At 50.8% G+C, this 11272-nt stretch overlaps 1 protein-coding gene across 1 annotated transcript in view; it reads right to left on the bottom strand.

Moving 5' to 3' along the window:
- LOC108516994 (CD99 antigen-like) overlaps positions 1-9009 on the bottom strand; it is a 54837-nt gene extending 45828 nt beyond the window's left edge. The window contains exons 1-2 of the mRNA XM_017854779.1: positions 8940-9009; positions 4952-5260 (exon numbers count right to left, since the gene is read on the bottom strand). Of these exons, the coding sequence (XP_017710268.1) occupies positions 4952-5260; positions 8940-9009 (379 nt within the window). The remainder of the gene's footprint in view (positions 1-4951; positions 5261-8939) is intronic.
- Between the last annotated feature and the right edge of the window lie 2263 nt (positions 9010-11272).

The following is an 11272-nucleotide window of genomic DNA, read 5'->3' as shown; positions in this document are numbered from 1 at the left end:
AAAAAAAAAAAAAAAAAAAAAGAGGATCAGCAAATCTGAAAAAAAAAAAAAAAAAGTATCAGCAAATCCTCGAGCCCTGGACAGCCTGCAGCCTGAAGCTACACCAGCAACGATGAGACCACATTCACAAGCAATCTGAACCCCACCTCCCCAACTGGGAGAACAGAGGTGAACCATGGAAGACAGCGGAAAATCCTCACGGGCCTGGACCCGGAACCACAGGATTCAGAATGAACAAGCTTCACTAACCAGCCTTTCTCTGCTATTTAGTTGCTGCCCCTGAAGACTCAAAGTCCTTTGTCTTTCTCTGCCAGTTCTCTAAAAATGGACTGTTCTTTGTTGAGGATACTAGAGCAGCTAGAATCCAAGCCACCTCCTTGAAAACTACCCATTTCTAGGTATCTCCCATGTATCAATGAAAATGCAAGTTAATAAAGTTTGGTTTGTTTTCCCGTCTTTGGTTACAGGAGTCCCTTCCAAGTAAGAACGCAGAACAGTTGATTTTAAAATGATTTTCAGGTGGCTCACGCCTGTAATCCCAGCACTTTGGGAGGCCAAGGTGGGCAGATCACTTGAGGCCAGCCTGGCCAACATGGTGAAACCCTGTCTCTACTAAAAGTACAAAAAATAGCCAGGTATGGTGACATGTGCCTGAATTCCCAGCTATTCAGGTAGTTGAGGCAGGAGAATTGCCTGAGCACAGGAGGCAGAGGTTGCAGTGAGCCGAGATCCTCTCACTGTACTCCAGCCTGGGTGACACAGCGAGACTCTGTCTCAAAAAAAAAAAAAGATTTTTTTTTTTTTCAGTCTGGGCAACATAGCAAGACCCTGTCTCCACAAAAAAATTTAAAAGTGGTCAGGCACGGTGGTATGTGCCTGTAGTCCCAGCTACCACAGAGGCTGAGGTGGAAAGATCGCTTGAGCCCAGGAGGCAGAGGCTGCAGTGAGCCCTGATTGCACCCCTGCACTCCAGTCTGGGCAACAGAATGAGACCCCACCTCAAAAAAATACTTTTCAGCCTGGTCAACATAGCAAAACCCCATCTCTACTAAATATACAAAAATTAGCCAGACATGGTGGCGTACACCTGTAGTCCCAGCTAACTGGGAGGCTGAGACAGGAGAATCACTTGAACCTGAGATGGAGAGGCTGCCATGAGCTGAGATCGTGCCACTGCACTCCAGCCTGGGCAACTGAGGAAAATTCCATCTCAAAAAAAAAAAAAGACTTTTCCTCCTTCACACCCCTAAAGACACATGGGTCTTATTTCTTACTGTGTCTATAAATCACAAAGGACACGTAATTCTTTTCCCCTAAAGTAACAAGAGTAATTAGAACATTTTCAGCAGGACTGAAAACCAGCACAAGGTCCATGTGGCTACTGAGAAGTCTATCTCTGGGGGAGGATATCTAAGTCTGAAAACATTCCAGACAGACAGTGTCCATGAAATCCCGCCATGATCCCTAAATGCTGAATTGGGAGAAGTATTGTATGAGCCGCATTTTTTTCTAAATGACAGCATGTACCCACCATACGACCTTCAGGAAGAAAAGTGATTTCCAGACAACAATCATTTACTTGAATATCTCCAAAGTGTAAAGACATGTATTTGTATTTGAAAAGTGTCTCATACACAGAGAAAGGAGAAAGAGCTGAAGCAGGAAGTTTTCTTTTTTTCTTTGAGACTGAGTCTCTGTCACCGAGGCTGCAGTGCAGTGACAAGATTTCAGCTCACGTCCCAGCAACCTCTGCTTCCTGGGCTGAAGTGATTTTCCTGCCTCAGCCTCCCGAGTAGCTGGGATTACAGGCGCTCACCGCCACGCCCAGGTAGTTTTTGTATTTTTAATAGAGTCGGGGTTTTGCCATGTTGGTCAGGCTGGTCTCGAACTCTTAGCTTCATGTGATCCACCAGCCTTGGCCTCCCAAAGTGCTGGGATTACAGGCCTGAGTCACCATGCCCGGCCTTTAATAGGGAGTTAAATGCAAAGCAATCAACTTTTATCAGAGCCAAACATGCTGGTGGAAAACCAAGGCAAACTCACGGGATGATAAAACCCACTTCCTCTGCCCAGAAACATTCTCCTAATAACTTCCACACACACCCACATGGGCAGGAGACAAGAGCTCTGGAGAGTGAAAAAACGAAGCCCACGCTTGCTCTACTGGGGTGAAGGAATCCTGAAGAGGCCTGGTATTGTTCAAGAGATGTCGATTCCGTAGGTGTCTGGAGTTTTTCAAACTGCACAGGCCGCTGTGCCGTTGCCCGGGGGTGCAAATCAGCCTTTGCTGGAGAGCAGGGATGCACTGGATGTGCGCTGCTCTACTGCCCGGGACGGGGCAGCCCTGATCAGCGCATACATACAACTCCCAAGCTCTCCTCAAGGTTTGCCACCTTCAACACTATTGGCATTTGGGACTAGATGAATTCCTTGTGCTGGGGGCCGTTCTGGCCCTTGAAAGATTCTGAGCAGCTTCCCTAAGCTGCCCCACCCATTGCAGGATGGTAGGAGGTCCCACCCCAGGGTGGCAACCAAAAATGTCTGCAACCATCACAAAGTGTCTCCTCCGGGCCAGCATCGCCCTGTGGGGACGTCCTGCTCTCTACAAAGCTGAAGCCTCCTCTTTTCCTCTATACGCTTCCCTCTGTCCATCCATCCCTCACCACATCCCACCTGTACCCCTGAGAATTTATGAAGACACCAAGGAACACAGGGTCCCCAACCCTCTGAGATCAGGCCAGGGCTATCAGCACCAGTGTGAGAACCTACTCCAGGCTCAACGGGGTTGTGCACCTGATGCATATCGCTATAGGAAAATGTGTTCTGAGCATCACCAACTCAAAAGTCAACTTCCTAATGAAACAACATGTGTATTCATATTACTGGGACAGGCTGTTTCTGTCTCCATCTCTAGCAAGGTCAGACTGGAAAGACGAGGTGAGAAGAGTCTCTCAGGGAGATCCATCAGTGCGGACGGCCAGGCCTTCCTCTGCAATTGAAGGACAGATTGGCCCCTGTTATCCCCCTGTCCCACTGCCCTTCCCTACCCACCCACCCCATAGACAGCTACGCTTCCCTTTACTCAAACATCAGCAGCTTGGAGTTCCTAAGTCCGGTATGCTTCCAAAATCAGGAGTTCCAGATCAACACTGCTGTGGGTTTAAAAACTGTGCAACGCAGTGAGCCGACATCGCGCCACTGCACTCCAGCCTGGCGACAGAGATTCCGTCTCAAAAAACAAAACAAAACAAAAACAAACAAAAAAACTGCAACGACCTGTTTGGGGCTCAGAGAATATAAGGCTTTCCACCCACTCTCCTCCAACGACCTGGAATGCCAGACCAGCCGGCAAAATTTCCCCAGGACTTCAAAACCCAGCCAAGCCCCTCACCAAGACTGACCACTGGGAACCCCTGAGTTATTCGTGATGGAACTAGAATGGTGCCTGTCGCCCTGTCTCCCATCCGCCTGTTCAGATGCCTCTGTTCTCCAGGAAACTGAATTCTTAGGCCACCAGAACTCCCTTGGATATATTTCCCTGACCCCAAGCACACAGTAGATGCAAAGGAAGGAAGGAATGCATGAAGGATGAAGAAATGCATTCGCAGAGAGACAAGAGAAAAACCCTTTCATCTAAAGGGTGCCTTGGGAATAAATGCAGCTGATAAAACCCTACAGAGCCATCCCGTTCGTGGTGGCAGCTTGCCCTAAAAGGAAGGCCATTTAGGAAGAAAAGGGAGAAACAGGAAGCTCTGCTTGGAACGTCCCTGCAGGCTGGAGAGTCCTCCAAGTTTTCCTCTACAGAGCAGGCTTCATTATCTCTAACGTCTACCGAGTGAAAGCACAATTTCTAGGATACCCGGGACCCCTTTAAACAGGGTGTAAATCCATTAGCAACTCCTCCCTCAAAATACAGACCCGGTCTAGTCACCACAGCTCTAGGCTGCGCTAGATCCCATCAACACAAACCGGGCCGCCTCTGTCCTCCCCAGGGCTGGGCGTTCCCGCCTCTCCTTCCTAAATATGTCCAACCCTGATAAGGCCGGTCCTGAAGTCTACACTACCTGCAAGCCGGTCTACTTAAAAGCCTGCCTACTTAAAAGCAAAAATGCACTGGCCACTGGAAAAAAGAACTTATAACACACCACATCCAGCAGGGTCCCCGTTTCCCTTTCAAAGGGAGGGAAACAGAAACACATGATTAGAGTAACAATTAGAAATAGGCCCGGTTTAGGCCGTGGGAGGGTGACCGTGGCTCGCTCTTCCCTGGATACTTTTCCTGTTTTCCGAATTCTCCACCGCTACAGATGGACAATTTGGTAAGCACACGTTTCTTTCGGCGCCCCGTGTTGCCTGGCGCACACGCGCTGAAATGCCCAGAGCCTGCATCCAGAGTATTTTTGAACATATTAAGGGCTCAAAGTGTTTTTCTAACTTTTCCTTCCCTTCCCCCCACGAGCCGGGTCTCAGGCTCCCAGCGATTCCAAATTTAGGCCCGGGACGCAGGGCGTGGCTCTGACAGGCAACTCCAGGGCGGCTTCCGCGCGCGGCCTAAAGACGCAGGTCCCCAAACCCTGCGGGGAGATAACGGGGTGGGGTGAGGGGCTTAGGCAAAGGGGCAGAGATCCGTAAGAAAGTCCCCTAGATTGGGAAGAATCGTATGCCACCTCTCCCAAGGCCCCGCCAAATTTAAGAGTTTACAACTCTGACAACAAACGCTGACTTTTCTCTGTGAAATGGCTCCAGGAAAAGCGTTGGGGAGAAAGTGGGGGCCTCCTCCGGGCCTGGGCCCCCGCGGGCACAGCACGTCCCGCTAGGCAGGGAAGAGGGTGCGGGTGTCCCTGCGGGGCGCCCCCTAACAAAGCGGATCCCCAGGCCCGGGCCGGCGCCCCGCCGCGCCCGTCCGCCCCACCCGTCCGCCGGCCCACGCGGATCCTCGCGCTCGCGTCACCCGGGGCGCGACCAGACACCGCAGCAGGCCGAAGAGCAGCAGCGGCACGCAGCCCCGCCGGGCCTGGTGCGCCCCAGAGCGCGCAGGGACCGTCCCCGAGTTGCAGCGCGTTGGGCGAAGGCAGCGGGAGCGGATACTCCCCCACGGGCGGGTGGGGCGGAAGCCCGAGGAGTACGCCGAAGGGGGCGGGGTGAGGGAGCGCCCCTGCAAGCTTCAGGCCCGGCTTGCGCCAGCGCCGCCCCGCCCGGCCCGGGCCCCGCCCCCCCACCCTGGCCTCCACGCGCCACAGCAGGGGCCGGAACGCCGGGTCTGGGGAGGGGACAGAACGGAGAGGCGGGGGGGGGTGGCCCCAGACAGCGCCGAGGGGAGCACGGGACACCCCCTTCCCTTTTCAAGAAGCTGCCTACGCCCCTCACCCACCCACAAGGCCATAGCCAGGGCGGCGCCGACCGGGAGCAAAGTCAACTACAACATTCTCGGGAAAGTGTGGGTCCCTCCCAGATTACAGCCCCCTGAATGCACGCCCCAGGGCGGCTCTTAACTGTAGTGGCATAAAACTGCTGCCCTTCTTGGAAACACAGAGCTCCCCCTTCCCCGCTCGCCCGTGCAGCCACTTCTCCTTCCCTTTAACAAGGACCCCCTCACCCCCTGGTCTCCAGTGGGAGCAAAACAAACTTTCCCAGCAGCTCCCCTGCTCGGGAAAGTGCGGGTCGCTCCCTGTCTACAGCCTCCTAAATGCACGCCTCTAACTGTAGCGACACGAAACTGCCGCCCTTAGTGGAAACGTGTGGCCCCACCCTCCCTACTCGCCCCTGCAGCCCCTTCTCTGCCCCTAACAGGGACCCTCCCCTGCTCTGCAATGGGAGCAAAGGAAACTCTCCCGGCTCCCCTGCTGGGAAAAGTGTGGGGGCGCCTCCCAGATGCTCACCTCAGGGAGTTCCCCAAGGGGAGCAAAGGGCAATCCCCTCCCTGCTCAGGAAGCGTGGGCCCCCCTCCACGGGCAACCCCCGCCTCATGTCCTTTCTAAAACGTCCGAGCTGGGGAGCTGGGGGTGCGCAGCCCGGAGGGTGGCGGACGCCCCCTTTGCCCGGGACCAAGGATGACCCTTGGAGGAGCCTCTGCGCTGGGGCAGTTTCTCCCCAGAATCCCCAGGACGAGGCTGGGAGTGGGGACTCCTGGTCATGGGGGTTAGTGGGGAACAATAGGGAACGAGGTCCCTTCTCCTATCTGGGGTGCCTAGGCCCTAGTCCTGGTCACGGGCGACTCGCCTTTCGAAGTGGGCTTCGAGTTTAGAGACCCTCCCGCGCCACCGGCCACAGCTGCAGTGCAGTTGTCGCCCTTCGCACACTAACGATATGTTTTTTGTTAACACCTAAGCCTAAAATTGTATCCATTTTCCTGCAGGGTGGTGGAACAACTTTGCAGCCTGACAAATAACCCTGAATATTCTTGCATTCCACGTTTCCAGCTGTCCACGAAAAGAGTCAAACTAGGCCCGGCGCAGTGGCTCACGCCTGTAATCCCAGCACTTTGGTAGACCGAGGCAGGCAGATCACCTGAGGTCGAGTTGGAGACCAGCTTGACCAACAAGATGAAACCTTGTCTTCTAAAATACAAAATTAGACGCATGTGGTGGTGTGCACCTGTAGTCCCAGCTACTCAGGAGGCTGAGGCAGGAGAATCGCTTGAACCCGGGAGGTGGAGGTTGTAGTGAGCCAAGATCAGGCCACTGCACTCTGTCACTCCTGCCTGGGTGACAGAGCGAGACTCCGTCTCAAAAAAAAAAAAAAAAAAAAAAAGAAAAGAAAAGAAAAAGAAAGAAAAGAAAGGAGTCCAACTCTAAAATATTTGAAGAGATATAATCTGAGCCAAATATGAGTGACCATGTCCCGTGACACAGCCCTCAGGAGCTCCTGAGAACGTGTGCCCAAGGTGGTCGGGGTGTAGCTTGGTTTTATACGTTTTAGGGAGGCATGAGACAGCAATGAAATGTAAGACACATTGGTTTTGTCCAGAAAGGTGGGACAACTTAAAGCAGGAGGCTTCCAGCTTACAGGTAGATTTTAGAATTTTCTGATTGGCTATTGCTTGAGTTTCTTTAAAGTCCTGGGATCAATAGAAAAGAATGTCTGGGTTAAGATAAAGAATTGTGAAGAATCAAGTTCTTATTTGAACAGGAAGCCTTTGGGTGCTAGGGTCAGAGAGAAGAGGTTGTAAAATGTTTCTTCTCAGACTTAAAGGCTGTGTGGATGTTAACACCGGAGAGGCATCATGAGGCATGTTGGACCCCTGCTTCGCCTCACGGCCTAAAACAGTCTCTGAGGTTACATTTTTAAAAAGCTCTGTCTGAGGAGGAAGTCCATTCAGATGTTTTGAAGGTGGGGAGGTGGGGGGCTTAGAATTTTATTTTATTGTATTAATTTATTTAGTTTTTGAGATGGAGTCTTACTCTGTCGGCCAGGCTAGAGTGCTGTGGCGCCATCTCAACTCACTGCAACCTCCACCTCCCAGGTTCAAGCGATTCTCCTGCCTCAGCCTCCTGAGTAGCCGGGACTACAGGCACCTGCTACCACACCTGGTTAATTTGTGTATTTTTAGTAGAGACGGGGTTTCACCATGTTAGCTAGGCTAGTCTGGAACTCCTGACCTCAAGTGATCCGCCCACCTCAGCCTCCCAAAGAATTTTATTTTTGGTTTACAAAGCCCTGCCTCATCTATTGGCCCATTCCTGGGCTGGCAGACTTGCTGCCTGGCCAGCTGAGTCAGGGACTCTGAAATAACAACTGTCTTTATTATTATCATTATACTTTAAGTTCTGGGGTACATGTGCAGAACGTGCAGTTTTGTTACATAGGTATACACGTGCCATGGTGGTTTGTTGAACCCATCAACCATCATCTACATTAGGTATTTCTCCTAATGCTGTCCCTCCCCTAGCCGCCCACCCACCAACAGGCACCAGTGTGTGATGCTCCCCTCCCTGTGTCCATGTGCTTTCATTGTTCAACTCCCACTTATGAGTGAGAACACGTGGTGTTTGGTTTTCTGTTCTTGTGATAGTTTGCTGAGAAGGATGGTTTCCAGCTTCATCCATGTCCCTGCAAGGGACATTAACTGATCCTTTTTTATGGCTGCATAGTATTCCATGGTGTCTGTGTGCCACATTTTCTTTATCCAGTCTATTATTGATGGACACTTGGGTTGGTTCCAAGTCTTTGCTGTTGTGACTAGTGCTGCAATAAACATACATATGCATGTGTCTTTATAGTACAATGATTTATAATCCTTTGGGTATATGCCCAGTAATGGGCTTGCTGGGTCAAATGGTCTTGAGCTGTCTCCTGCCTGTGGCCATACCCACCCCTCCCTAGGTCACCTGCACCCCTAGCTCAGAAACCTGCAAGGCTAGAGGGGCTGGGCCTGTGCCGCAGGTGGTGTGAGTGATGCATATCTTCAGAAGTAACAGGGTGAGCTTGCACACCGGAAGGTTTTTTCTTTTCTTTTTCGTTTTCTTTTCAGCCAGCAAAACTCCAGCAACATAACTGCACTTTAGAGGCATGAAGAAAATGTAATCATTCTTCATGGGAACACCATCTTTAAAGTGTTACCTCTTGGAGTGAATCCTGATGAATTACCCAACCAGAGCTCCTTCCGTGGTATTTTCTCCCGCACCTCTCCCCCGACCTCCCCATGTGGCATTGACTCTACCAATTAGCACTTTCTTTTTTCCTGGCCACAGTCCTGGGGTGGGATCGAGGGAGGGTGTGGGCCCTAGGTCAGGGTAAGCAGGAGGACCCTGGGGGCTCATTTTGAGGAGAAAGGGGATGCTGGAGCTGCCTGGGCATTTTGGCACCCTGAGGCAAGTCCGACTTGGGATGAAGCAGAGATGAAAAGAAAGCAGGGTCTTTCTGCCGTCTCATACTCCAAAGACCCCTCTGCCTGTGAACTTCCTGCTTCACCCCCATTACCTCCAAAAGAAAGGCCCTACCCTGGACAATCTCCAGCCTCTGCCATTTGGACGGCACTGCAGGTGAAGCTTCCCTCCTCTGACCGTCCATTATGTCCCAGTAGAGTCTAGACTCTGGCTGCCTTTCAGGGAGGGCGCAGGTCACTCTTGCCAGCCATAATAAAGACGCAGCATCAGCTTCTGAAGGCCAGGCTTTGAAGCTTTTTATTTGTGTTCACACAGATAAGCATTTGGAAGACTTCTGTTTCTAATTCATTTAGTTAGATGCCTTTTGCCTTTTTTCTTTTCTTTTCTTTTTTTTTTTTTTTAATGCTACCATTCTTTGGCTCCAAATACGAATTTCCATAATATTCTGCAGACACTCTGGAACTGGCACCAAGAGGCTGTAACCTCCAGAATGAAAATTAAATTAATTGAAAAAGTCTTCTGAATTGTGTCCAGGTGCCATGGGAAGCATCTTTTGAAGGCCACAAACTAGGCCGAGGAAGGGATGGGGAACTCACCGCTTGGGCAGTCTCCATGTTTCCCGTTTATTTCACCAGTGGAACCTCAAGAAATAACCATGTTCTGACCATTTCCGAGGGACCCAAGTGGCCACGCTGCACATTTCAACCTAGCCCTTGGTAGCTCCCAGCCTCCTGCGGAAACCTTCCATGTATCTTTAATTTTTAAGAATGAGTTCTTCTTCTGTTTATTTATTTATTGAGACAGAGTGTCACTCTGTCGTCCAGGCTGAAATGCAGTGGTATGATCTCGGCTCACTGCAACCTCCGCCTCCCAGGTTCAAGCAATCCTTGTGCCTCAGTCTCCTGAATAGCTGCGGCTACAGGCGCCCATCACCATGCCTGGCTAATTTTTGTATTTTTAGTAGAGATGGGATTTCACCATGTTGGCCAGGCTGGTCTCGAACTCCTGACCTCAAGTGATCCACTGGCCTCGGCCTCCCAAAGTGCTGGTATCACAGGTGTGAGCCACCACCCACGGCCAAAGATTAGTTCTTCTGACTTTGGACTTTTCATACCCTGCTCTCCAAACCAGTTTTATATGTTTTATACTGCACACACACGTGGGTTATAATTTTAGTCCACCCTCATGCACACACATGCACGTGCATGCACACACACATGCATGCACGCACACACATACATGCACACACTATTGTGTGGGCTTTTTCTCCCACTTTCTAGGGGGATCTGTGGTTTCTTGCCCACGGGGCTTTGTTTACTGGCCTGGGAAATGGATCTAAATACACAGCTGCAGAATTCAAAGGAGGACTGAAAATCAAACTACACAGCACAGAACACAGAACTCCATGGAACAGGAAAGAAAGCGTCGGGGCAGGGGAGTTGTCAGAAAGAACCATTTCCAATGATAAGTGCATCCTTGAAGAAAATATGTCTAGACTGGGCACGGTGGCTCACACCTGTAATCCCAGCACTTTGGGAGGCTGAGGCGGGTGGATCACCTGAGGTCAGAAGTTTGAGACCAGCCTGACCAACATGGTGAAACCCCGTCCCTATTAAAAATACAAAAATTAGCCTGGTGTGGTGGTGCACGCCTGTAATCTCAGCTACTTGGGAGGTTGAGGCAGGAGAGTCACTTGAACCCAGGAGGCAGAGGTTGCAGTGAGCCGAGATCACGCCACTACATTCCAGCCTGGGTGACAGCAAAAGACTCTGTCTCAAAAAAAATAAAAAATAAAAAAATAAAAAAAAAAGAAAGAAGGAAAGAGAAAAAGGAAATATGTCAATATGTCTAGACTGGGCACGGTGATTCACACGTGTAATCATAGCACTTTGGGAAGCCGAGGTGGGTGGATCACCTGAGGTCAGAAGTTCAAGACCAGCCTGGCCAACATGGTGAAACCCCGTCCCTATTAAAAATACAAAAATTAGCCTGGTGTGGTGGTGCACGCCTGTAATCTCAGCTACTTGGGAGGTTGAGGCAGGAGAGTCACTTGAACCCAGGAGGCAGAGGTTGCAGTGAGCCGAGATCACGCCACTACATTCCAGCCTGGGTGACAGCAAAAGACTCTGTCTCAAAAAAAATAAAAAATAAAAAAATAAAAAAAAAAGAAAGAAGGAAAGAGAAAAAGGAAATATGTCAATATGTCTAGACTGGGCACGGTGATTCACACGTGTAATCATAGCACTTTGGGAAGCCGAGGTGGGTGGATCACCTGAGGTCAGAAGTTCAAGACCAGCCTGGCCAACATGGTGAAACCCCGTCCCTATTAAAAATAGAAAAATTAGCCTGGTGTGGTGGTGCACGCCTGTAATCTCAGCTACTTGGGAGGTTGAGGCAGGAGAATCACTTGAACCCAGGAGGCAGAGGTTGCAGTGAGCCGAGATCAC

Source organism: Rhinopithecus bieti, unplaced genomic scaffold (genome assembly GCF_001698545.2).
Source record: "Rhinopithecus bieti isolate Rb0 unplaced genomic scaffold, ASM169854v2 scaffold_39908, whole genome shotgun sequence".
Lineage (NCBI taxonomy): Eukaryota > Metazoa > Chordata > Mammalia > Primates > Cercopithecidae > Rhinopithecus > Rhinopithecus bieti.
This window is presented reverse-complemented; position numbering and strand designations above follow the sequence as displayed.